This window comes from Cyprinodon tularosa, unplaced genomic scaffold (genome assembly GCF_016077235.1).
Source record: "Cyprinodon tularosa strain WSP-4 unplaced genomic scaffold, ASM1607723v1 ctg110, whole genome shotgun sequence".
Taxonomy (NCBI): Eukaryota; Metazoa; Chordata; class Actinopteri; order Cyprinodontiformes; family Cyprinodontidae; genus Cyprinodon; species Cyprinodon tularosa.
The window spans coordinates 1,393,592-1,421,575 of record NW_024037894.1 but is presented as its reverse complement, the minus strand read 5'-3'; the positions used below and the strand labels follow the sequence as shown (position 1 = coordinate 1,421,575).

Here is a 27,984-nt window from a genome sequence, read left to right as displayed (position 1 = left end):
CCAGAGTTTTGATAAAAATTTAATAGAGAGATCATATCTCTCCTATCGTAGCTTCTCTTCATTGGCTTCCTGTTAAATCCAGAATAGAATTTAAAATCATCCTTCTCTTGTATAAAGCCTTAAATAACCAAGCTCCATCTGGACAGAAATCAAAGCAGTCCTGGCTGCACATTCTCCTCTTTTGGAATCTGTTGGTTACAATCACTTATTTTATCTTTATAGAATAATCCAAAACTGTTGGTGAAGTAGGAGTAAAATGTGTCTGGCTTTTTTTTATTTTGCGTTTCACTAAGTGACATCACATTTTATTCCAGCACTGGTTCACAGAACTCCCTCCTGTGTTGACCTTTGAACTGTCAAGATTTGAGTTCAATCAAGCCCTGGGACGGCCCGAGAAGATCCACAATAAGCTAGAGTTTCCCTCCATGCTGTACATGGACAGGTGATGAAAACTACCAGTTTATCAAAGTGTTAACTGAGCTGAAGTCTAAAGGTAATAATTTCCTCTTTCTATGCGTCCTTCAGATACATGGACAGAAACAGGGAAATAACCAGAATTAAGAGGGAGGAGATCAGACGGCTGAAGGAGCATCTGATGCTGTTGCAGCAGCGGCTGGAGAGGTAAGCAACAAAAAACTGTTGATCCTGGCCAAGGTCACCAGAGCTTCCATAGAAACCTTCTTCCCTCCGCCTGCAACCTTTCATCGTCTGCCATTTTGCCCCCTCTGTTTATTTCCCCTCTCCCAGGTGTTTCCCTCCATCTTGGTGACCTTGGCTTTCTGTTCTGTTTCCTTTCAGATATTTGAGTTACGGTTCAGGCCCCAAGAGGTTTCCTCTGGCAGATGTCCTCCAGTATGCCATGGAGTTTGCCTCCAGTAAGCCTGTGTGTACCTCCCCAGTGGAGGATATAGACACATCGGCCCCCCCTGGTGGCACAACAGGTCAACAGCTACCACCTCAGAGGTAAGTTGCATTACAAACCTTTCCATCATGCTGTTTTTTGTTGTTTTGCTTCTTAAAAATTCTTAATTTAGAATAATTCATGGAGTGGAGGGATGTACAACTCAGATTTAGATAGGGGAGTATGGCCTAGTAATTAGGCCACAGCACTTGGAATCCAGAGATTCTGAATTCTAGTCCCACACCTTGGAGGTCCTCTCAAAATCTGAAACTTTTTTTTAAATTATACTTTTAAGCGTCACTATATGGCCCAATTACTGATTTAGTGCATAATGTTCTAACCTAAAATGATCTTAAACTTTACTTTTGTAGAACAACTGAAAAGAGAACATTTAACTTAATACTCTGAGCTCTGTAAGTGCTAACCTGGAAGCTGCTGCTGCCGTGGTGCATGCTGGGACAGCTGTCAATCTCAAGAAAAGACAAGTCTGATCCTATGCATGCTGGGTAAAGAGGGAGGGGCAAGAACGACATCCAGGGACTTTTTCCGTTCTCGGTCTTCTTGTTCTTGTGAATTGGAACAGCACTAGGGCTGAGGCTGATGATGTATTTTGAGTACACGAGCACATGGAAAACGCACAAGTACACACATTGAAAAACGGACCGAATTTTCAGGGTTCCACAGGTCTTTGGTTTTCCAAGCAGGGTAACCAACATATGGGGACAGAATATGGTGGATAACACTGGTTTGATCCTACACTGTAATGTATTTTCCATCTGAAAGTCTGATTTTAGAATGGAAATCTCACCATAGCAAGTAAACATGACCAATGAGGAAGAGCTGATTTCTAATCTTTGTGGGGTATTTTTAACAATAAAAACATTACAATAAGTAAAGACGATGGTTAAAGGCAGAGCGAGCAGCGGCTCTACTCGCCACTATGTTATGAAGGGGTATTTTTGTTTTCCTTTGAAATACTTTCTTATTTACTACACGTCACATCCAAGTAGTTGCGGTCTGGTCTGACTCTGATAACACCACAAAGTACGATATAAGGCCAAGATGCCGGCTTAAAGTCTCAGTTTTTCCAATGTCCTTAAAAGCATGCTTGCTCACTCTTTACTCACCACACACAGCAGGATTTTCTCAGTAGATTATCTGAAGAGCCTTAAGGATTATTAAGGCGTCTAGGAAAGGGGCAAATATGGGCACTGTAATTATCCATGTGATCCAGGCATCAGCAGTTTATTAAGATAGACCCGGTTACAAACAAAAACACTTCATTCAGGCTATTACATCTTTACATCTTTACTTTACTCATAATTCTTTTCACTGAGACCATCACACATGCCAGGGTGCAACGATCAGAAAAGACCTGGTTAGAGGTTAATAAAAGGAAACTTCTGACTTTGTTTTATTTACAGACAAAACTGCTAAAATAATACAACTTCCTTTTATTATTTTGTCATTTTAGCCAATTTGTACACTTTTGAAAAACACATGTTTTATGTTTGTGATGTATCGCTGGTAGATTCAGTTCTTAGCTTTAGCGTTAATCAACCCCGTGACGTCACCGTTCAGGTACTGCAACATGGTGGAGCCCTTACAAAAAAGTTATAAAACAGAGCTTCGTTTTTTCTTATACGTTTATATTTTTCACATTTGTAATATAATTATTGATAATACTAAGACACAATCTTGTGAATTAAGTTAGTTTGGTCGAAACATTGCATTTCCCCTTTGAAACCGCTTTTAAACGTTTGTCTGTTACAGTTTAGATATTTGATTATATTTAATGGTGTCCAAACAATGCTAACTTTCTTAGCTACATTACTCCATTTGCTACAGCTACATTACTCTTTGACCTTTTGCTGAATTCCCTCTTTTTTTCCCCCACCTAGCAGCTCAGTTGAGCCGGACTCCCTCCCTCCCCCAGAGAGCTCAGGTCCTGCTTCTGCTTCCACTGCAGCTCCCACTGCAGCTCAGCAGCAGAGAGTACCTGTTCATAAGCCCTTCACCCAGTCCCGGCTTCCACCAGACCTCCCAATGCACCCTGCCCCACGGCACATCACTGAAGAAGAGCTGAGGGTGCTGGAAGGCTGCTTACATCGCTGGAGGAGTGAAGTGGAGAACGACACCCGTGGTAGGCTTCCTGTTACCGGGCTCAACATCGTGATAACGGCCTGTGATTGAACTTGGCCTTATCATCTAAAAGATAAATTAGAATGAAAGATGTTTTAAATACCCAAAATTGTAGAATCATCAGGATTTATATTTTTTTTATGTCTTTTCTTTTTCCTTTTATTTCTTTTCTCCAGTTTTGATTGAAAAATATCAAGGGATATGACTAAATATGGTTTAATGCTATAAATCATACTTATTCATGTCAGTGGACAAGAAGCCTTTTTGAAAGTGTATATTTTTTAAGAGCAGTTTTTGTTATGTTGGTGCTGTGATGGTTGTGGCATGGAGTCGCCACCACAAAGTTACTAAGAAAGACTTAAAGGAAAAGTCCGGTCAGCAAGCAATAATCATCTATACCTAAAACTAATATGTTCGCATTGATTTAATGAATTTAGCGTTGAGTAAAAAAACAAAAACAATAATAATAATAATTTCCGTCACAATCACTGAGTCCGGCAGCGGCCATTTTTGCCCAAATATAGTAAAACCTCACTCCTGACATCTTCCAGCAGTGACGTCATGGTGCGATAAGCCGAGCGCCGTTCTCCCCGCTTTACTTCAAAATCAATGGGAACTACTAGACACTTACTGCAGCTTTAAATGTCTGCATTTATGCAGTGTTTTGACAGTCATATGGAAGCATGATGTAATTGACAAATAAAATGTTATAAAGGTGAGAAGCAACAAAAATCTTCCAAATACTCCCGTGTACGCCACAGATGTTTTAAGATGAGCTAACTCCGCTCGCACTCTGTTAAGGTTTTTGCCTTCATAGTTCCCTTCTGACAATTTGCCACAATTTTTGTCAGTTATGTTGTTACAGCCTTATTTCAAATTGTGTTTAATTTATATTTTTTTTCTTCAAGTACCGAGTCAACCTTTCTAAATACTCTGTGAATGTATTCAAGATCGGTCACTGCATATGTTTTTGTTTGTTTTTCAGCCTTTATGTTTTTCAACAGTGAAGTTTAGAATTAAATAATTTGTTGATGTTCTTCTCATCAGATCTGCAAGGCAGCATAACCAGAATCCACAGAACTATTGAGCTTATGTACTCAGACAAATCTATGATGCAGGTGAGCCACATTATATTGGAAGACAAAATGATCTCCTCCCTGTTCTGTTTATCTGTATTTCTAAGGTCCTGTGTTCTTTCACAGGTTCCTTACCGGCTTCATGCAGTTCTGGTCCATGAAGGTCAGGCCAATGCAGGCCACTACTGGGCTTACATCTACGACCCCCATCAGCGCTGCTGGATGAAGTACAACGACATCTCAGTCACTAGGTCATCCTGGGAGGAGCTGGTCAGGGACTCCTTTGGAGGCTACCGCAATGCCAGTGCCTACTGTCTCATGTACATTAATGACAAGAAGCCATTTCTTATAGAAGGTACAAACAGGCTAAGGTCCAGTCTGTGGTCTAATCGTCTGTAACTGAAGGTGTTTTTACTGCACAGTTGGATTCTCCAGCAAACAGCAGAGGATTGTACTTCTTTAAGTGATCTGTGTTTTAATCTTGGTTTATACTCGTAGCATTGGGAACAAGGGTACGCTGTCCTTGAGCGTGGACTGTGCGTAGCCTTGCCGCTAGGTCGCATACGTCCGAAATTTGTAATTTGGCACAGACGGAGCACCAGATTCAGTACAATTGGGAGGATATAAAGTTGTTAAACTTTACTGACTTCAAATGGTGTAGAAGGTCAAAGGGGAACAGTTTGGTTAAATATAGAGATATTTCTGTTTATTTAGTGACTGAAAATAGCAAACAGAGGAGAGTTTATCGTCCAGAATGGTGGTAAAAACAATCATTATGGTACCGGCATCAGCCGATACTGTACAGCCAGTTATCGAGGCCAAAAAATGGCATCGGCGCAACACTATTCAGAACCCACCACTAAGGAGTGAAACCACTAATTTAGGGCCCTGTCACACCTTGACGATTTAGACAGCGTATGCCCGACGTCCCAGAATCTCCTGAAGCGCTGACATGTGCTGAACTTTCTATGTATTTTTTCAATGTTGGTCATATAAGTAGGTTATTCATAATGAGTCCAGAACTTCATAAAAAGATGTCTTTGATTGAGGTATTAACCTAGCTGGGTATTAATCCCCCCCAAAAAAGAAGAAATAAAAAAGAAGGTTTGCAGTTGCAGCAGATTCAGCATCATGTCTGCTAGAAAGTTTTTTGGTCGTGGGTGTGAACGCAGGGAGGATCCATCACACTCACCTTCTCCCTCACCCTATGATGGGGATGGAGTCTGGAGGAGTACAGACAGCTTCCTCCTGTGAGCTCCCTTTTATACCAAAATGCTGCCAATACACTATTATACAGTAGCTGTAAGTTAGAAACACGTTTAACTGTCGTCTGGAGTACGTCAAATACGTCGAGGCATATGCTGGTCTGAATCGTCAAGTTCTGACAGTGCTTTAGTGGGAATATTGTTCCAGAACTTCTCCTGATCATCGTTATCCCTCTCTGTTGCAGAGGAGTTTGATAAAGAGACTGGCCAGATCCTCAGCGGCATGGACAAACTGCCTCCAGACCTCAAGCAGTATGTGAAAGAGGATAATGAGCAGTTTGACAAGGAGATGGAAGAATGGGACGCCATGCAGGCTCGCAAGGCCCAACAAGAGAAGCTGGCCCTGGCTGCAGCAGCCGCCACAGTGGCGCCATCCAGCACTTCCACCTCCTCTTCTTCTCCACAACCCATGAGTATGGAGTCCAGCCCTCCAGACAACACCGGTAGGGCTAATGAAAGTGGATTTAAAGTATAATTACAATACATTGGAGTGAAGGATTTTTGCGTCTTTGCTTTTTTTTTTTTTTTTTTTAACACTCCTAAATCTCCTGTACTTATCTCTGTTGTCTGCTGCTGCGCTTCAGTACCACAGCAGGATCCAGAGTACCTGGAGCAACCGTCACCTTCAAACGACTTGAAGCACCTGCAGGAAGACACGGAGAGAGCGATCTCTAGAGCTGCTGCAGAGCAAGAGGAGAGGAGCCCGGAAGTCCTGTTAAATGCTGTATGTATAGGATGCTAACTCATTTAGTGCAGGATGGTGTTACAGCTGAAGCTTCTGATCCTGTCTAAACATCCCCTCCCTGTTACAAAGACATTATATTTCAGCTCTTAGATGTAATACCCAGAGGAGGAGAAAATCCACCACAAATCCAAACCTTTACACACCCAGTACCTGGCTGTGCTTTAATAAGCAGTGAAGTTAAATGTTGCATCGTCATTTTAGTCCTTTGTGGGAGAAAAAGCTGCTGAATTAATAATCCGTCCGAGTTCCTTCACGCTGCTGCAAACTCTGGAAAAGTATGGATTTGTCTGAAGAGATAAGGATAAAAAATGAGTACTCGAAAAGAAATTCCATGTTAGAGGGTTTATGAAGAAAACAATTTCTAATGACTAAAATGTAATAGATTTTTTTTATTAGCTAACCCGTCTCACTGCTTCTTAATCAAAGAGTCTTTCAGATAGACATGATCAGTTAAACCTAAGACTCTTATTTGCATTCACATTGAACATGTTTTGGGCGTCAACAACGCTTAATTGACGAACTCTGGATTTGGAATCAAACTTATGAAGTTGCTTTGACAGTCTGGATGCTCGGTGTTCTGGTTGTTTATCTGCTCTGTTTTGTAGCTTCAACCTAGAGATCAGCTTGGCTTTATTTACTTCATGAGTGGGGAAAAATAGTTTTAACTAGGGCTGCAACTAACGATTATTTTAAAAATCGATTAATCGGCCGATTATTTTTTCGATTAATCGATGAATCGGACAAAAAATATTTTTTATATTAACCTCTTTATTCCAAAATAAACATTTAAGACAGAACAAACAAGCACACAAGTACAGGTTGCTCATTAACTGTACTGGTGCAGTATGAAAAATAAATGTTTGTGTTAAAACTATGCAAACTTACATGAGAAATGTAGCTGTACATCCACAAAATATAGGCTACTTTGTTTCATAAAGCGCAAAAAAAGACATTTTTGTTTTTAAAAGCCCCTAAGGGGTTCAAACAATAGGCCCCCCCCATTTCAACAAATGAGTTTTTTTAGACTAGAAGAGTTCTGCCTTTTAAGACAGGAAAGTATAGCAGTTAAAGTTGCTACTTGAGAAAATACTGAACCATAGAGATAAAAATAGCCCTGTGATTCAAATTATAAATTGTATTTGGAATAAAAATGAGAGAACTAGGGGTGCTAAAAAACACATCCTTCAAAGACAGATATTTACATGGGAATGTGGCATATAATTAATTGACTTATTACTGATCTTGCTGGATTTTATTCTGCTTTACTTCCATAAAATACAGGATCCTCTTTACTTTATCTTTGCCAGAAGATTTAAACTTTCAAAGCCTTGCCCTCATAATTTGAAGTTAATTTATTTATAAAGGCTATTTTAATTATTGTGATCAATTTGCGCCGTCAATCCCGGCGCATGCGTGCTTCATTTGCAGTCTGGACGCTGAGGGTAAACATCCTGCTGCTCTGACAGCAGCGCTGAGAGGGACTCCTGCGGGAGAACGGGGTGGGGAGGGGTTAGGCGCCTCACAGCAGCAGCTGCCGCTGGAGGACAAGATTAGGAACAATACATGCTTTCACGTAAGAGTCTCCAAAAGCCGGCAGTGACACCGTTAAAAGTCGCCAGATTTGTCGCTAGTCGCTTTTTTGAAAAATCGTCGCTGGAGGGGTCTGAAAAGTCGCAAAATATAGCGGCAAAGTCGCTAAGTTGGAAACACTGTGCACCTGCGGCGCTGGCACGCTATGCCGTAATTTTTTTTCTTCCCCCGTTTCAGTCAAGTGGCAGTGATGACGGTGGCAGCGAACAACGCATTAATCGCGCGACACAACTAATCGATAATAAAATTCGTTGCCAATGCTTTTAAAAGTCGATTTTTATCGATTCGTTGTTGCAGCCCTAGTTTTAACACATTTTTAAGTGAGAAAGTCCACCTCCAAACATCTTCTGTTCATCAGGATTATGATGCCACTAAAATATGCAGGCCTTGTTTGGAGCACCAGACCTCTAACATACCACCGGGAGGTAGTGCTGGAAATCCCCGCAGAAAGCTCTCTGCGGCCGTTCGTAGTAGCTGGAAGGGAATAGAAAGAGTTTATAGTTAAAAAAAAGGAACCACCAGAATATACAATCCAACATTTTTCATCTATATTTTTAACATTTCTAGTTCATTTGGGTATTTATAAACTGTTTCTCCATAGTTCATAAAAACATTTTAGTGCAGCAATAATGATCAGAGCTCACTCTCTGTTCCTTCTACATAACAATCCATTCTTCAAGCTTTTTTTAACCTTTAGAGTTTAACTCCCTGGTATTCATTTATTTTTCATATGCAGAATGCCAGCAGAAACAATGACAGACGCAGGTAGTGTCTGTCTCACCCAGAAAACTCCTGGATCAGCTTTTCTGATTGGCTGACGCTCCAGGAGCGGCAAAGATACATTTTCTGAACTCCAGTGTCGACATTCCAATGCCCAGATCCAAAAATGCTCTGAGGAACAGCGTCAAGATGTCCGGCAGTGCATCTTAGACTTAGTATGTAAATCAGGTGCTTTGACGCCCAAAACGCGTTCAGTATGAACACAGCATTAGGTTTCTAGCTGCAAGTTAAAACAATTCTTTGTTTGTGATTCCACAAATGTTTGTACTGCATGCTAAAAACATGTTTTCTTCCAGTTTATCTAAGAATTCAAATTTTCTAATAATAAGGTATTTAACAGAACAATGTGTGCTATTGGTCTAATAATCTCCATACTATTCCCATTGCAGCCATGTTGGAAACTCAATTCACGTCTTTTTGTTCATCTTCAGGTTTCCCATTTAACATTTTGGGATATTCTTAGTGTATTTGAGTTGAATCAAAGAAAATTTTAGATTAAAGTACAAAAAGAGGGCCAGAGCTACTGATGGCAAGATCTGAGGCTTCCAGTCTAAAATGTAGTTAAGCATTTAAATGTTAAGAGTAGGGCAGTCGGACCTTTTAGCTGCATCCTTACATTTCTCCTAGTTTTATTCCTCCTCCTTTAACATGTCTTGACCTTTCACCTGTCCTCCCTGTTCACTTGTTACACTTCCTTTCCAGTCACCCCCCCTCCCCCTCCACCCTTCAGCCTGAGGCCCAGATGAATGCTGCTTGTGCTACACCCTCTGACCTGGTCACAGAGGATGAGTCCCCTTGCCAGCGCACCGTAGAAGTGGCCATTCCTCATGTGGGCACCTTTGTGATTCAGTCAGAGGAGGGTGGTTATGATGACGAGGTAGCTCCAGTTCTATCTGAGCTTTTCTTCTGTCTCTTTTTGCACAGAATTTTATGGCTGTCCATATAACACATGGCTCTACACATGATTCTATACTTGTTCTGCTGGCTGAGTCTGGACTTGGCATCAGGCTGGAAATGTGCACTCAGACTAACCTGTTTGTGCAGAAGCCTTAAGAATCATTTCTACTTCAGCCAATCAACGTTTGGCTCTGGCAAAAAGCAGCTGCGTTTGTAGGGACGGGTTTTCATGATGCTTCTAGGACCTTTTATCTCGTGGACTTTTTATCACAAACCCTTATTCTTATCTGCGCTGTTTTTTGTGCGCTTCCTTTTTTCATTCCTCCTATAGCTACTGACAGAAAAGATGTTGGGCTTAAATTATAAGTGTCAAAACAACTACAACGCCATCTTCAACATCGAAGGAACATATAAATCATAACATTACTGATCAATTAAAGAGTCTATTTTTATTGTGGAAAAATGGTAGACATTGTCAGTAATTATTTTTTCTTTAGTGTGTATTCCTTTAAATTTGATTACCTAATTAAATGTTGCTAAGGGACACATAAAAGATAATCTACACCAGATTAAATATTGTTTCTCAGCCAACATGAAGCATTTATGCTAAACATTTTTAACAGTGTGGATAGGAATCGGCGGATAGCTCAGAAGCACCTAAAAAAAAAAAACATTTGCTGTATAAAACAGCAGCTGTACCTCAAAGTTCGAATCTAAGGCTTCATCTCATGCTCTGCCCATTTAGCTCTAACATTTGACAAAAAATGGTCCATGCAAAGCACATCAATATTGTGTATGTAAATTAGTCAGCTGATCAATGTTATTTCATGGTTACTGATGGCAATTGCAGCCAATAAAGCCAAGCCACAACCATGACGACCAGTCAGTTTGTAGAGATTGTCTGGGAGCACAGAATGATACATAAAAAGAAGGCCGGACCTTGACCGTTGGGCTTCTTATTTCTCCTTATGACATCAAAAGGGGAAGGATTTTCAAATGGAGCATTCTGGGCACATTAGCTAAGAGGGGAAAGGTGTTGTTTTCCTTTGGTTAATCTCTACACAGGCTTCAGGACACGTGTGACCATTACAAAATGGTTATAATGTGAATTATGTATAATATCTCAGAATCATGAATAAATTCACAGAATTATTTTGTTCCTCAAAGAACTGACAACAACCACAGAGTGGTCAACGGCTGGAACTAAGCAGCGAAACCCCTGATGACCTGGCGAAGTAGTTCACGTATCTTTTAGTTTTAACATGAGCTCTGATGATCTATTTAACAGCAAAATTTAACAGCAAATTCCACCTGAAATTACATATGTGAATTAAAGAAAGTTCAACTCCCAAACTATACATTGGAATTACAATTGTTTGTATTTGTATGACAGCATGGCGTGGAGGAATATTTTTCAGGTGGAACTACTATTTAAACATTTTTTTTATATTATTATTTAATAATATTTTCAATATTATATGTGATCAAGGAAAGAAAAAATTCAAACTTTTTTTAGCCTCGCCATTTTTTTTTTACACAAACACTGCAAAACACCATGAAAACCCATTTGAAACTTTGAATGAACCCTCAGACTTTATAAATCCACATTTCAACTATAAGTCAAGCAAATTTGGACTGAATAGGTAGAAGCATGTTTGTTCCTCAAAGGTTTTAGTTGGCACAATTTCAAAAGTTCAAAAATGCATTTTTCCACTCATAAAAGGGAATCTAGCCAGACAAATATGCTGATTTACATTATTGGAGACGTTCTGCATAAGACAAAGCCTTTGCTACTATGATTTAGCCATAGTTTCATTGGAATTTACCAATAATATCACCAAACTGAGTAGAAAATAAGAATAACAGAGTAAGTTTATGTAACACATTCCAGTTACATCGCCTGAAATGGTCGCACTATTAGATCCGACCCCTCCCTGGAAAGAACTGAGCCTCTAGTTTTCAATTATGCCAGCCATTAGGGGGTGGGGCTAAAAATTAATATCTGCTGTTGCATTACTCCTGCAGAGTCACACATGTCCGGTGGAATTTTAAATCTCCTTTAAAAAAAAAAAAAGTACTTGTCGAAAAAAAAGCATTTTAAAACATGTTTTAGAAATTTTGGTCTGTACCTGGATGGCCTGGTTTAAGGGGTTAGGCTACAGATTATTTTATTTTGGTGATACCAAGTCTTTTATCCATAATTTTTTATCTCAAATAAACTGATACGTGAACTCGACTATACTTATGTTTAACAGGAAGTCAGTGAGCAGACCTCCAATGCAGAAAAAACAATTCTGTTAACTAACGTTAACAGTTCTGTTAATGCAGATTAAAGCATTGTAGTATCAGCTACAAGAGCAGGGCAGGCTGCTTCAGGCTTCTGTTTAGCTTCAGTCTTGTGTATTTAGTGGCCATGTTAATCCCTTTACAACTAACCAGAGGAGTAATGGAAGATCAGACATGTCAAAAGTATTACTGTTTATTACAGTTTAATACACTTTTGTAGAAGTTAGACGTGTTGTAAATTGGCGCTATATACCGTATTTTCACGACTATAAGGCGCACTTAAACGTCTTTTTTTTTCCCTCAAAATGTGCGGTGCGCCCTATGGTGCGGTGCGCCTTATGTGTGTTGTAACTGCGACTTTTGAGACCACCTCATTGAGGAGATGATGAAAGAGTGGCTGAATGTAAGGAGACCAGGTGTTTTTTTTCCACCCCTCACCATCGCTGTTAATATGTAACTCCATGCGTGCCCATCTCACAGCTGATGTGAAAAACATGGGGAAACAAATTAACCCTGTGCTCGCTGTTCAACCGCTCGACATCGGTGTGAACCGGACCCAGCAGGTGCAGCAGAAGCAGCGAGTTTACATGCAAAGTCAATGGTTGACGCGCGTATAGGTGCAGCAAAAGGTCCTGCAGCGCGTTTTGGTGCAGCACGTCGGGAGCGTTTAAGCATCTGACGCACCGCCAACGCGCTGCTGCTGCTCAGATGGAAAAATTGAAGTTTTGCTGCTGGACGCGCCGCATCAACCAATCAGAGAAGCTGATCTAGGAGCTGGCTGGGAGACAGACACAGCGCTCTGATGACATGATATTAACGCAAATGAAAAAGGCTGGATGAATGAGGAGATGATGAAAGGCAGGTGTATGTGAGGAGACCAGGTGGTTTTTTCCACGCATCACCATCGCTGCGTGCCCATCTCACAGCCGATGTGAAAAAAAGATGAATCAAATGAACGCTGTGCTCGCCGTTATCTCGGGGGTCTGACAAAGGAACTTCAACCGCTTGACATCGGTGTGGAGCGGCCGTTCACAGTAAGGCTGCGAGCGGCGTGGGAGCGATGGATGACAGACTGAGACCACAGTTTCATGATAAATGGAAGGCAGCGCCGTGCAAGTTACGCCACCGTTTGCGGATGGATTGTAGATGGACTGTGTCTGCTGGCTCTGTTGTTCAAGCTTTTGCAAAAGCCGGCATTATTTTTGAGGAGCTGCGCTGCACGGAAAGTGACTGACAGCGCAGAAAAAGGGGAAACTGGCATGTCTGATTTAGCGCAGCTGTTTTATTCAGAGGAATGCTGAGGATAACAGAGGATGATGACTTTGATGGGTTTGATTAATACTTTGTAATAAATACATGAATAAAGCACAATCATACTCAGGTTTGCTCCCGCTCTATTTTTCTACCTGAAAACTTAATTCAACAGCAGCCTCTGAGCGCGTCTCCTCCTCTTCAGCGCGGTGGCTGGCAGGTGTTTTTTCATCTAAATCTAAATCTTGCAGCTATATTTGCTGTGATCAGTTGGAATAAAGTAGTTTTAATATGTTTTTAAGTGAGAAAGGCCACCTGAAAACTTAATAATTGCAGTCAGTTCATCCAGATTATCTATTTCTGTCGGAGGCGCTCAGACCCCCACATACCAGCGGTGCACCGACAGTAGAAATCCTTTCGTTCACCGCGGCTGCTGGCAGGTGTTTTTCATCTAAATAATTTTAGCTGCAGGCACCAGGATACTGGTAATAAAAGCGAACATATTCCGTCGGCAGGTTTCAGGATTTTAAGTTAATTTAGGAGTGATCACAGCGCTGTGTCATCTGCGATGTGTCTGTCTCACGGCCAGCTGCCAGGTTTGATTAATACTTTGTAATAAATACATGAATGAAGCACAGTCATACTCAGTTTTGCCCCCGCTGTATTTTTAAATACGCAGTAGAGGTATTTAAAGGTAGTAGAGGACATGTACCGGTATATAAAAAACGCGCCCTATAGTCCGGTGCGCCTTATGTGTGTGTTAAATACAGAAATGGGACACATAACTGAGAGTGCGCCTTTTAGTCCGGTGCGCCTTATGGTCGTGAAAATACGGTAAATAAACTGAATCGAATTTAATTAACAATTTACTGCCCTGACCTGCATGTCATTTTAATTACGTACCAAAATTAGGAAAGTTTCATAATTGATGTAATCGATTATGTTAATAAATCATTGTAGTCTGAGACGAATTAGGACGGAGTGTGGGGTGGGTCAAACATTTACAGACAGGAGGCACACCTGGGCTGCCCTTGTTCGTTAGTCAATATCTATAATATAACTGTTCTTTAGACTTCTCAGCACATCCTGTTGTGTGACTTCATAGTATCAGTGCATCTGGAATGCAGCCTCCTTATTCGTCTTTGTGTTTCCTGTTCATCTGCCTCATAGGGAAGGAACCTCAGAACATTTTTTGTGTTTTCTCTGGTGGCTGTAATTGGTGAATTTTTGTATTCTGAATGTACTCTCCATGTCTGCTGAGTTTAGACACCCATCAGTTCATTATGTTGGTCAAGTCTGCCACTGCATGAAGATTTAGGAATATGTTGGTTTGTGAACTGAAACCAGATAAAACAGGAAATGACACCAACAACATAAGTTTAATGCAGTGTAGTGTTCTCAGGTAAATCTGTATCCTGCAGTGGAACAGCTGTAAAGATAAAATGTGAGATTTGTCATATGGATAAGTTCTGACAATAGATTCCAAATGATTTGGCTTCAGTTTGTTTTAGAATCTGCAAATAACTTTGAAACTGGCTGTAGGTCATGTCCGCTGCCTGGTTTTTACACATCTTTTCTGAGTGATGCACATTTTTCTCCTTGTTTGTGCAACTAATAGTGCATGGACTGCTGGCATGCCCTAACCCCTGCACAGCACAACCCGAGAGCCATGAACGTGTATATTTCATGTTTTACTTGGTTGATATTTTCTATAACTTGGTTCCTGCTTTCTGGGTAGATAATGATGACCCCCAACATGCAGGGTATAATTATGGCCATTGGCAAATCCAGCAGCATATATGAAAAGAACGGGCCTGAGGCAGCCTTTTTTAAGGTACCACCTCTCTCCTTTTACCTCTCATCATCCCACTCTCTCTCACTTCCTTTGTTATGTCCTCATTTCTACATCCTGGTGGATATTTGCAGTAGTTTAGTTTTTAAAGGTGAATCCGATATAATGATCCATTCCACACAAAGTGATGAAAACCCCAAATTCATCTTCTTATATGTGAATATTACCGATTTAAAAATGGGAATAGAGAAAACTCTGTCTTCTGAAAGTCTTCCCTCAGCTTGTTTCAGTCTCTTTTCAGTAGTACAGAAACATCTTCAAGGTTTAGATCAGGAAGTGTTGCTGCTCAATCAGTCAGTGGTCATTAAGTGATGGAAGTCCTGCTGAGGGGAAAAGAAAATCAATATCTGCATAAAGCTTGTCAGCAACATTTCCTGGTAGGTTGCTGATCTATAGAGTTGATAGAACATAGTAGGCCAACACCAGCACACTGTTAAGCTCCATAAAGCATCATGGAGCTGGTTGATTTCTAAATTGTGCAACATTTACTCTAATCTGAAAGCTGTTCAGCACGCCTTTTCCTTCCACTCCTATAACTGGCTTGAATACAGTACTTTCTGAACAGCCTGTTACTTTACCAAGGGCCTTTTATGGTTTCACATGTGTTAAGGGACTGTTTGCTGGAGTACGCAACACATTTACTTCCATTATTGTTATAAACAAAGAACATGTTTTGTGAATGGAAAAACTGCAATCCACAGATAAAACTCTTAAAATTTTCTTAATCAAAACAAAAGTTATGAGAGTAACTTTGCTGTTTCCCTCCAATTATTGTGCTTTACAGATCAGTCTTTTCACTTTCGGGGGGTGGGGGGCTTCCCCTGAAGTGATTGTAGAAAACACATATCTATTGGTTTGCTAGCCGTTAGCAACAACTTGTTTATTGATAAAGAGGGAGGGCTTTAATGGAGTGAAGTTACGGTGAAACGCAGTTAAAAAGAAGGCAATTCATAACATGGAGTTAGGAAAAAAACAAATAAAACAATTAACATAAAATATGCAATCTGTTTAAAAAAAGTTTGGAAAAAAAAAAAAGTTGAAAAAAAAAAAAAGGTTTTAATTTCTAGATTGCATTTTCTTCTATTTTCATTTACAAAACGTTTCTTTTCAACAATGATGGATCAAAGAGCTGGATACTGAAGAGCTGTCAAAGTATTGACTTCACCATGACTTAATTAGTTCATATCTGTTAAAAAGAGAAAGAAAAATCTTTTTTTTTGTTTGACACAAATTCCAGGAAAGTCCTTTTTTTCTTTTAAGAACTTGAATTTTGGGGTTTCATTAGCTGTACGTCACACCCACCAGGTTTGCCAAAACAAAAGCAGTAAATCTATATGGGTTTACTTTTTTGAACATAATTACTGCCAAAATATTAACTTCATGCTTTTTTAACATATTGTAATAAATCTTTAAAATTACAGCATAAACATCACAACCTTTTAACAGAGTGAAAAACATTAAAGTAAAGCGCAGATAGTTTGTTTTATTTCTTAGGATTCTTCTTTACATTTATAAAAATGTAGATGTGTTGCTGAGTTTAAATCTTTATTATTTTAAAGTAGTCATTTATTAATATGAATAAATAGAGAAGCATCTCCGCCTTACCGTGTTGATCAACTTGAATCATGGATGTTCCTGTGCCTCGTCTCTCTGATCAGGCCATCAAGCTGGAATACGCTCGTCTGCTGAGGTTTGCCCAGGAGGATTCGCCACCTGAGACGGACTACAGGCTACACCATGTCATCGTGTATTTCATCCAGAACGAGGCGCCCAAAAAGATCCTGGAGAGGACTCTGCTCACACAGTTTGCAGACAGAAACCTGGCCTTTGATGAGAGGTACATTAAGTAATCTGATTACACATTGTCGCAGTTCTTTGAATCCTGCTGTGAATCATTCCCACAGTACAACGCAACGCAGATTAATCTGATTACCAGATACCTTTCTGTTCTTTAAAGCTTTTAAATTTGTGTTTTTGGTTTAGAAGTTCTTCTGAGTTTTTAATAAAATTAATCACTTTCTTTTTACTTCTATTCAAAGAGAAAACTGTTGCATAATACCTTAAAAACAGCTAAAAGTATTAATACTTCCATTGTCATGTTATAAACCGTGTTTTCTGTAATGTTGTAATGGTGATTGTGAATCGAACTGACCATATAGTCTGATCAAGTTATCTATCTGGGTCAGGAAACATTGATGATCCTTTAAAATATGTTCCCTACTACCGCTACCAGATCCATCGTCACCAGCTTAGTGAAATCATCCCTCCTGCTCTGTCACACACGGCAGGTTCAGCTGTATTTAAATGTTTAGACATTTATGTGAATTACTCACGCTTTGTTAGATGAAGACATCTGTCTGTGGTATGACTCACCTGTTGACCACTGGGGAGAGCAATGTGATGCTGAGGAAACATTGAAATATGTGTAGCTTCATATGAGGTGACATTACATCAGAGAAATTCTGATGCTACATGGCTACAGTTTTATTTTCAAAAAACAAAACCTTAGCGCGGAAAATGGCATCAACAAACCACTTCAGCTTCATATTTGTTGAAAATAATAACAATTTAGATTTTTGTCAAAGTCGTTGAATCCTATTAGCAACCATGGCCACATGAGACGCAGACCTAAGAAGTCTGCACTCTATCTTTTTAGTATAATTTATTCTGCTATGTAGGTCTAAATTAGGAAAACACAAATGTGTATGACATCACTGTTATGACTGGTCATACTGAACAGTCTGTCTTCATTTTTAATGGGAGATGTTGACAAACAGGACATGCCTTCAGTATTTCATGTTTTGATGATTTTTAGCATCACTGCTAAAAGGTTTACAAGTTTAAATCAGGTTGGATCCCTTGGCTTGAGTTTGAGGACAGAAGCAGGCAGGAAGTTTGGTGATAGTTAATGGAAAACAGACCAGGACCATATTACAAGGGTTAATTTCATTGTTTGTTTTTTCCTTTCAAAGATGGTGCTATTTAAGAAAAGTCTTGCCCCTCATTTTTTTCTATGCTGGTAATTTCTTTCCATTTGGGAGCACTTGTGCTCCGGGTTAAAAAGCCAAGCATCCAGCCCTGTGGCGGTAGGTCAGGTACAGATTCTTTGCTGTTGATGACGGCCTGCAGAGGGCAGCAGAGTCCTGAAAATTGCCATGTTTGGACTGGTCAGCAGAGCAACACATCCAACTAAATTGCTCTTGAAATCCTTCTGCACGAACATCTCTTCCTGTTTGATTTAGACCACTCTGCAAATATACATTATACTATCTTTGTTTTAACAGAGGACTCTCCCCCTCCATGGTTAAAAAGTCACACAGAGGCTGCACTGTCTGTTAAAACTTTTCCACTCTACATGTTGGCCTCAATCCATATTCATGAGAACAAAATTGATTTCTCCCTTCTTCTCTATTTTGAGCAAGATAATTAGATGAATGCGTGCATGTGGCCTCAATAGGAGCCTCCGGAGGAGCGTTTCACTTCTCCTCTCGGCATTTAAGAGTGATTCATTAGGCCGTGTTTGGGCCTTGGGGCAACATGGACCATTTCATCACGATGACTCAGCGTCTCTTTGCTTGCACTCATCCATCTTCCTTTCTGTCTCGCCTCCCTTACAGATGTAAGAGCATTATGCAAGTGGCACGAGCTAAACTAGACCTGATTAAGCCTGACGAGGTCAACATGGATGAATATGAGGTGAGAAGTTTTTTTATTTCGTTTTCTACAAGATGAAAAAGCTCATTTTTTCCCAGTTCGATGTTTTTTCAGTGAAGGGATGGACAGCCAGTATGATGACGTTACACGCTAAAAGCATTTAAAAATGATGATCTAATGTCTGCTATAAAACAGAACACAAACTATTTCTGAGAACAAGGATTAATTTGCTAAAATACAAGGGGGGCAAAAAGTATTTAGTCCGCCACAAATTGTGCAAGTTCTGCATTTTCATCATGGGTGCACTTCAACTATGAGACAGAATGAGGAAAAAAAATCCAGGAAATCACATTGTACGATTTTTTTAAAGAATTTATTTGTAAATTATGATGGAAAATATGTATTTGGTCACCCAGAAACCAGCAAGATTTCTGGCTGTCACAGACCTGTAACTTCTTTTTAGCACCATCATCAACAGATTGTGAAAAAATTCCAGGAAAGAAATGACTGTCGTTTGACAATGATGCCGTGGGCTGTTGTTAGCTTTTAGTGTCTTAATGATTTTTAATGTTTACTGAGAACCTTTTTTTTTAAATAACTTTGTTTTCTTTGACAGATTTGGCATCAAGACTACAGGAATTTCCGTCAGACAACAGTACTGATGGTGACTGGGTTGGAGCTCTTCCAAAAGACAAAGTACGCCAACGTTATCTCATAAAACATCAGATTTCTGTGCAGTGATTGATAACACACAGTGCTGTTTGATCGCTGTTCCATTACAGCATAAGGGATACAGTCTTAAGAACAATTAATGAGATTTATTTTTAACTGTTCTTAAATCAAACTCTGAGTCACTGAAAAATGTCAAGACTTTTTTCATTAAAAACAACACAAAACTGTCAACCAGCAATATATTAATGTCCAAATCCCAGTTCAAAAGTGATTATTTTTCAAAGTTAAAACAGAGGAAACTTTCCACCTTATCTTGCTGAAATGCCTAAAAAGGATTATTCCCCAGGTTTAGTTAAAATCTTAATCTGGTGTCTATGTTTACATTAAACACAGCAGTACACTTTAAAACAGTTTACCAATATAGAGATGCTATACATCTTTAGGAAGATGAGATTTCTCCACAATTCAACCATAAAGTTAATTTTATGGAAACCATGAGCAGCAAAGCACAGTTGATAAAGATTTCTAGAATAACGCTCAGACATCCTACCTTTGAAGTGATCCTGAGGCCATATCATAAATCCAATCTTAGATTGTTTATATTCCATTTGTCCTTAAGAGTCCACAGATGAAAAGTAATCCAGCATATTTGTAATAAAAACATCCCATAATGAGAAAATTGCCACATAAAATCCGCTTTTACAATCAGAACAATTCGATGGTTATAGCTAATGCTAACTGTCTTGCTAACTACCCTAGCTTCCACAAACATTTGCAATCTTTGTTATGTTTGTTTTCCTCACCTTCCAGCCTACAAACAAAAATGTCCCAGTTCATTTCTGTTGAGATTTGATGCCGGCACAGCCCTCAAATAATTTGTGGCCATAAAATTACTCCACTGGGATTTTTGGGGTAAAATTGTTGTGTAAAAGCAAGAATCACAATTTGGAATAATTAGGCACATTTGGAGAGACGCTGGTGACTCCAGACATTAAATCTCCAATATCTCTAGAACTGTTATACCTAGAAGTCTGAAATTATTCGCAGGTGTGGTTGACACGATGCAGAATAAAAATCGTATTAAATTAATCTCACAATTAATCAAATTTTAAGCAGGTCTTTTTTACTGCTATTCAAAAAAGACTGATTATTTTCAAGAAAGAAAAAACAAACAGTCATGTTTTAACTGCTGAAATTTAGGCTGTTTTAGTCAGACCATTTTCAGAAACTAGAAGATGTTACCTTTCAAATGACGTATCGAACATAATCTGGGCTTACGGGACCTTAGTCATTTGCTTTTCCATTTGCAAAAAGGCGAGGATTACTCTGAATTAGGTGGATGTTGTTAACATTTTTGTATCATTTCATATCTTTGCAGGTTTCAAATGTTAATCCTGATTATTTAAAGTAACTGTTTATATGTAGAAATGTTTTTTACTATAAATTCTGGGAGCTCTGGGGTCTGTGACTGGGAAAGTTTGCAATCCAGAGAATGTCTGAATCCTGTCAGGTTTAGTGTTGAAGCATGAGGGCAGATGAGGTAGATCCCTGATCTTCAGGAGGCGTTTCACATGTTTTCAATCATCTCAGTCAGACACATTAAAGCTAAATTTCCATCACCTCAGCTTCTCCTGCAGGGGGCACCCTTTCACAGAGAGCGGTTCCCAGATGAACAGTTGTGCAGTGGGGTCACTGAGTTCTTTACTCAGATGTTTCTTTGGTCCAGCTTTATCTGACGGGGTTATTTGTTTGTGTCTTCTTCTGCAGTTACGTGGAGGCCCTGATGTATCTCATTTACTCGTACCAGTACAACAGGGAGCTTCTGGTGAAAGGGCTGTACCGAGGACATGACGAGGAGTTCCTGGGATATTACCGCAGAGAGTGTTTGCTGGTGAGCCGGAGGTTTTCATGTTTCATCCTGTTTAGAGTATGACTTGAATCGAGGACATTATCTGCACACAGAAATCTTTGTTTTAAGCAGTCCTTCCCTCTGATCCCCGTCTCCTCTTTGTTACTCCCTTTCCTCTTCATCAGACCGCCTTTGCTAAAGTGACTCAGCAAAACTAACAAAGCTGGATGTTTCCCCCTCAGCAATGAGCTTGGTTACTATCATCAGATTGCTTTCACTGAGATATTGCTTTGGCTTGCCTGAAGCCCACAAAAGATTCCACTGAAGTTTTTTTTTTAAAATCTGATGCTAATTGGTGAAAATCCTTTCAGTGCTGCGATGTGAGCCTCTTTTCATTTCCCTCCCACAAAGCAGCCTGTGCTCCTGCATTATTGGTTGGAGTCTGCTTTTCGGTCTTATCCGTTTTGTCCTCGGCTCTCTCTCCACTGCACTCGGTAACCTTACACCAGCATTGTGCTCATAATGTAATCATTGTAGTGGGAATAGGAAGCAGGAGGCCCTGCAAGTGTAAACACATTACCATGAGTCACAAGCGTGTCCTCAGCTAACCTCAGACCCTCAGCCAGGAGCGGTCAGCTCAGATCCAGGGCCAGAACCTCTGGCTCTGTCCAGGCAGCTGTTTACCTTCGGCTCTTGTTTTAATTGAAAACACAGCTAACGTTGACACAGTTAATGGGGTTGGAAATTTTACAAATCCAGCCTCGCAGCTCCTGATTCCAAACCGTCTCTCCTCAGAGAGGAGGTCAGTGAGTTTGTGTGTGACGGCGGCGTGCTTAGAGGCCAAGAACGCAGAGAGGAGCTTGTTTCTGCATTCAGGCAAGAATTTCAAGACCTGCTTTAGTCCCAGATCTAATAAAGGAAATGAAAAACATCTCTAGCAGCAGACAAAATAAATACATGCTAACAAACGCTGACAAAGTATATCAGTCTAATATTTCTTCCAGCATTTAGGTCATAAACAACATTCAGATTGAATTTTCTCATCTTCTGATTCTACTGTGGATAAAGCAGTAATCAGTTATAGACCAATCCAGCGAGGGCTGCAACTAACAGTTACTTTGCTAATCAATTAATCTGTTAGTTTTTCTACATGTGGAAATCTGAATGACTTAGACTTAGACAAACTTTATTGTCATTTTGTATACACAGTGTATACAAAACAAAATTTCGTTTAGTACAGCTCTCATGACATTTTCATTTCTTAAGGCACAGCAGTGATCAAATGTAGACATTGTAGGAGAAAAGGAAAAAAAAGAATATTGACAGACATGCTAAATATTTATACATAATTTTCGGTCTAATGTCTGCTCTGTCAGCTAAAAGCATGCGTTACAGTCTATACTACAGTTGATAATTAATCAATTACTAAATTAGTTAACAATGAATTCAATAATCGATTAATCAGGATTATTTTGAATTGTTTCAGCCTTAAATCCAGCTAATGTGAGCTACAGGAGCTTCTCCTCGTTCTCTTTATGTTTACACATTAAAACCTTTTCTGTCAACTGGATTATCAGATTAAAATGGGACTCAATGAGTCGGGTTACAGCTACAGATTAACACTAGTCATGTAGAATAAAAAATGACCCTGCTTTTAATTTAAAAAGTTATCCCTGAGCTCTGTTGTCTGCTAGAAGACTAAATCCCACCTGTGTGATATGGAGCGCTCCGTCCGTGGCAGCACGGCTTGATCGGAGCGCTCCGTCCGTGGCAGCACGGCTTGATCGGAGCGCTCCGTCCGTGGCAGCACGTCTTGATCGGAACGTTCCGTCCGTGGCAGCACCGCTGGATCGGAGCGCTCCGTCCGTGGCAGCACGGCTTGATCGCAGTGTTCCATCCGTGGCAGCACGGCTTGATCGGAGCGCTCCGTCCGTGGCAGCACGGCTTGATCGGAGCGCTCCGTCCGTGGCAGCACGGCTTGATCTGAGCGCTCCGTCCGTGGCAGCACGTCTTGATCGGAACGTTCCGTCCGTGGCAGCACCGCTGGATCGGAGCGCTCCGTCCGTGGCAGCACGGCTTGATCGCAGTGTTCCATCCGTGGCAGCACGGCTTGATCGGAGCGCTCCGTCCGTGGCAGCACGGCTTGATTGGAGCGCTCCGTCCGTGGCAGCACGGCTTGATCGGAGCGCTCCGTCCGTGGCAGCACGGCTTGATCGGAGCGCTCCGTCCGTGGCAGCACGGCTTGATCGCAGTGTTCCATCCGTGGCAGCACGGCTTGATCGGAGCGCCTTGATCGGAGCGCTCCGTCCGTGGCAGCACGGCTTGATCGGAGCGCTCCGTCCGTGGCAGCACGGCTTGATCGGAGCGCTCCGTCCGTGGCAGCACGGCTTGATCGGAGCGCTCCGTCCGTGGCAGCACGGTTTGATCGCAGCACTCCGTCCGTGGCAGCACGGCTTGATCGCAGCGTTCCGTCCGTGGCAGCACGGCTTGATCGGAGCGCTCCGTCCTTGGCAGCACGGCTTGATCGCAGCGTTCCGTCCGTGGCAGCACGGCTTGATCGGAGCGCTCCGTCCGTGGCAGCACGGCTTGATCGCAGCACTCCGTCCGTGGCAGCACGGCTTGATCGCAGCGTTCCGTCCGTGGCAGCACGGCTTGATCGGAGCGCTCCGTCCTTGGCAGCACGGCTTGATCGGAGCGCTCCGTCCTTGGCAGCACGGCTTGATCGCAGCGTTCCGTCCGTGGCAGCACGGCTTGATCGGAGCGCTCCGTCCTTGGCAGCACGGCTTGATCGCAGTGTTCCGTCCGTGGCAGCACCGCTGGATCGCAGCGCTCCGTCCGTGGCAGCACCGCTGGATCGCAGCGCTCCGTCCGTGGCAGCACCGCTGGATCGCAGCGCTCCGTCCGTGGCAGCACCGCTGGATCGCAGCGCTCCGTCCGTGGCAGCACCGCTGGATCGCAGCGCTCCGTCCGTGGCAGCACGGCTTGATCGCAGCGCTCCGTCCGTGGCAGCACGGCTTGATCGCAGCGCTCCGTCCGTGGCAGCACGGCTTGATCGCAGCGCTCCGTCCGTGGCAGCACCGCTGGATCGCAGCGCTCCGTCCGTGGCAGCACGGCTTGATCGCAGCGTTCCGTCCGTAGCAGCACCGCTGGATCGGAGCGCTCCATCCAGACAGGCTGAAGGCCAGAGAGAAAACACCTCAGATTCCTTCATAATCCAGATTAGTTTGATCCACCTTTTCACATGATTTTTTTTCAAAGTCATTATTTAAATTAACACTCAACATGGTCACACTTTATAACCACAAAACATCAACCAGTACTGAAAACCGCAGGTTTGCCCAAAGATTGGACTGAAATCGTTTAACATAATAAATTCATTTTAGCCGACTAGAATAAAGTAAAAAGAAATCTTGATGCAAATTTTCCTTTCAGAATAATCCCTCATTGCAGCGCAGAGAGGGGGGCGGGGGTGACCATCTGTAAGGAGGTAGAGCAAGAGTTTATGCAGCTATGTTGCTCAAACCAGTAAAGCTGCGTTACCCCTTCCCTACTTATTGCTGCTCATTGCTGGTCAGCTGGCCTAAAGAAAGCCTCTTAACTTTCCACCTTCTTCAAATAAATCCAAAATCTGCGCGTTGGAAGAGCAGCAGCCCTCACTCATCATCATCATCAGTTTTTGTTTATAAAGAGCTGTAGAGAGGAAGGGTGCATTGAACTATTCAGCTGTTCATAAAGTGGCTGAAGCTACAGCTGGAGCCAACTGACTGTTGAAGTTTGTATCCAACTTATTCAACTTGAACTCATCAGTTTCCTTCTTGTGTGTGTAGAAATTAAATGAACAAGCGGCTGCCATGTTTGAGACGGGAGAGGAGCCAGAGGTGACTACAGGCCTGGGCATAATGAACGAGCTGGTGGTGCCGTGTATTCCTCTACTGCTAGCTCAGGAAACGGAGAAGGACCTGCTGGCTGTGGAGGACATGAGGAACCGCTGGTGCTCCTACTTGGGCCAGGAGATGGAAGGTGAGTCCGTCAGGATGAGTTTGTAGACTTCATGGGTCTGACACTCCACCAGGACTCTGGTTCAGCCTCTAAGTCTGAGTTTTCCTGGATGATGGAGATGATTTTCAGTGCAGTAGGAAACAGGAAATGCAGTAAGAAATGTATCTGAAACCACCAATCAGAGCAGTAGAACCATCCAATCAGTAGCAAGTATCCCTTTTAGCTGCTCTACATGGTTATCATCCATGGGAATGATATTTCTAAACTAAAATCCTTACTAGTGGTGAGTGTGGCAGCAGATCCTTCTGAAACAGCCTTCTACCAGGTGCCCCTGTACTTCCATTACCTCCTCGTATTTCCAGTTACTTCCATTCTAGTCGTTGTGGTTCAGCTTCCTGAACATTTTGCTCCAACAGCAGAGAAACATCTAAAATGTTCAGGAAGCTGGACTAAAATCAAAGAGCATTGGTCTACTGGATGAACCACAGTGATTCATTTTAAAAGGAACTCCCACAGCTGTAGCAGGACTCAGGTTTTACCAGCAACAAGAATCACTGCCTGCTGAAAATGGCCTCCAATAAAAAGCCTCCTTCCAATGCTCCCAACACAGAGCTTCTTCGGCCCATTGCAGGCTCTGTAGATTGATCAATGTCTCATATGAAAATGAAACTGGATTAAATTTCCTCATTAGGACAATGAACATTGGAGCCGTTAGTCCTGTTCTTCCATTTAAACTGGTTTCAGACAAACATGCTAGTTAGTCTTCAGCTCTCCATCAGCTAACCGTTCTGCAGAATCAATGATCGGGTTGTAGCGCCATGAAATCAGCTGGAATGCAAAGAAATTACTGTTTTCTTCTCTAAACGCACTTCTAGAAATGTTCTCTTCATTTCTCTATAGAAAAGCTTCAAATCTGGTAGAATCAGATGGAGAACATCAGTTAACATTTTTATCTGCAACTTACTCTAAAGTGAATTCAGGGTCATGCTTTGACTAGGCCATTGCTTTAATTTCAAAACTGTAGTGTCCAAAGGGGAACCCGGGGCCATCTTTAGCCTAGGGAGGAATTCTGGATCGTCTTTAATCGCAATGGAAGGACGACTCAATCAGAAGGTGAAACACATTTCACCTTTTATCAGCGAACCTTTAGTTTGATCTGAATTGAAAAATCAAACACAGAACAGGGAGCCCCTTATTACAGCTGAGTAATTAAAGCAATCTGTTGGTTTATCCTCATCTCTGAAAAGACGTAAAAACTTGCCATTTGTTTATTTTGTTCTTAACCAGAGGAAGCTGTAAATCTTTCATATTTCACATTCCTTTTCTAAAGCAGCTGGAAGTTTTTTTTTTTTTTTTTTTTTTTAATATATGTTTATTAAGTTTTCAAAGTGAAACATACAAAAATCACACACCCGAGTATAAAGCATACATATATATTAAAAAATTAAGTTTCAAGAAAAAATATACTCTTACCAGTACAACAATAGTAGTAATGCAAAAAGCAAAAAAAAAAAAAAAAAGAGAGAGAGACAGAAAAAACCCTTCAATAACAGAGGGAAAGAGAGGAGATAAAGACAGGAAGAGAGAGAGGACGGAGAAATGGAAGTTTTTTTTTACTAATCCTTTTAGTGATTTAGGGAATCCAAATAAAATGCTTTGAAATTTGGTGTTGATGTTCAGATCTTTAGGAGACTCATGTTATTCTTTGTGTTCCTTTTGAAGGTTAATACAGAATAAGTCAGATATCTGATTAAAATAACCTTAATGTTTTGAGTCAGATCCAGATGTGATTCTTGGTCGTTGCTGGGAAAGTTTGGCCTGAAGCGTTTATCAGCCTGTGGGGTTATCAGGCCTTTGTTCAGGAAAGCAGACTCAGTTCAGTCCCACTGAGCTCATTTGGCTTCGGCTGTGGAACATGCTTCCTAACTTCATGTGATCTGACTTTGTAAATATTTACCTTGTGATTTCAGTGGATTCTAATCCTCCAGCGATGCCCCAGATGTTTATTCACCGTCTCTGTTTCTGTCCCACTGCTTCCAGCCAACCTCCAGGAGAAGCTCACAGACTTCCTCCCCAAGTTGTTAGACTGCTCAACGGAGATCAAAAGCTTCCACGACCCTCCCAAGCTGCCCAGCTACTCCACGCTGGAGCTGTGTGAGCGCTTCGGCCGCATCATGGCCGCACTTGGCAGGGTGCCCAGCGAGGGAAGATGAGCTCAGACTGTCCTTCATCATCCGGCCAGAAACCAATGGACCTCTATGAACCCATGCCTTCCTTATCAATCCAGGGGTCACTCGCTTACGCTCTTATTCCTCTGTTACTCTTTTGCTGCTATAGGTTTTATCACAAATTTTATTTCACATTTCGTTTAAACAGAACAGTAGAGGAAGGATGAGGACGAGATAAACTGCTGAGAGGGGAACGGTGAGATTAATCCCATCGCGCTTCAGCTTTGCAACAAAAAAAGCTTCAAGGTTTTTCATAGTTAATATTGTTGTTGCTGTTTGGTTCCAGCTTCCCCTGCCACACTAATAACCCCCCCACCCCCGGTTCTCTGCCACTCGTTTGGTACAGTATTACCATGTTTTATTTTTCTAAGAAAGTAAGGAAGAGAGCCTTCAGAAGTTTGGGCGGCTCAGAGGATCTCAGATGGTCTCATGTCTTTCTGAACTGTGCCAGAATGAGATGTTTTAAGTGCTGTGGTAGACGGCCGCAGGTTTCCTGTGGCTTGTTAATAATTTGAGAGAATAAAATTTTATTTATGGCCCTTTTAGGCCAACTAAGTGATTGTTTTGTCTCATTTTGATCTTTTTCTTCCTCTTTGGACTCAACCATGTGGTTATAACTGTTGCTCATTACCGTCAGACGTTTGGCAGGTAGGTCTGAACTCTGCTTCAGGTGCAACAGATGAACAGCAGACAGTCTGCTCCCATCTTAAAGCTGCTCATTAAAATGTCTCCATTTAGGTTAAAACTCAAACTTCAGAACAGCAGGAAATAAAGCTGTGTTCAAAAGCAGCTCTTAT

The 27,984-nt window shown here is 41.4% G+C and overlaps 1 protein-coding gene across 3 annotated transcripts; it reads left to right on the top strand.

The window, feature by feature from the left end:
* Nucleotides 1–318: 318 nt before the first annotated feature.
* Nucleotides 319–27,746, top strand: LOC119791218 (ubiquitin carboxyl-terminal hydrolase 25-like). Of its 3 annotated transcripts, none has more exons than XM_038297202.1 (15): nucleotides 319–442; nucleotides 526–621; nucleotides 799–963; nucleotides 2,803–3,044; nucleotides 4,091–4,161; nucleotides 4,246–4,474; nucleotides 5,570–5,827; nucleotides 5,969–6,108; nucleotides 14,672–14,767; nucleotides 16,444–16,622; nucleotides 18,403–18,481; nucleotides 19,056–19,135; nucleotides 20,879–21,002; nucleotides 24,788–24,980; nucleotides 27,000–27,746. In XM_038297202.1, exons 1-15 carry the CDS (start codon nucleotides 426–428, stop codon nucleotides 27,170–27,172), a joined length of 2,142 nt encoding a protein of 713 aa, XP_038153130.1. In that variant the 5' UTR covers nucleotides 319–425; the 3' UTR covers nucleotides 27,173–27,746. The 3 variants fall into 3 exon arrangements, with proteins under 3 accessions (XP_038153130.1, XP_038153138.1, XP_038153146.1); XM_038297210.1 differs by having other exon boundaries at nucleotides 2,806–3,044; nucleotides 27,000–27,172; XM_038297218.1 differs by lacking the exon at nucleotides 14,672–14,767.
* Nucleotides 27,747–27,984: the final 238 nt, after the last annotated feature.

Coding starts and splice junctions, on each gene's coding strand:
- LOC119791218 (XM_038297202.1), top strand. Junction 4,162..4,245: donor CAGACAAATCTATGATGCAG/GTGAGCCACATT, acceptor GTTCTTTCACAG/GTTCCTTACCGGCTTCATGC. Junction 5,828..5,968: donor CAGCCCTCCAGACAACACCG/GTAGGGCTAATG, acceptor GCTGCGCTTCAG/TACCACAGCAGGATCCAGAG.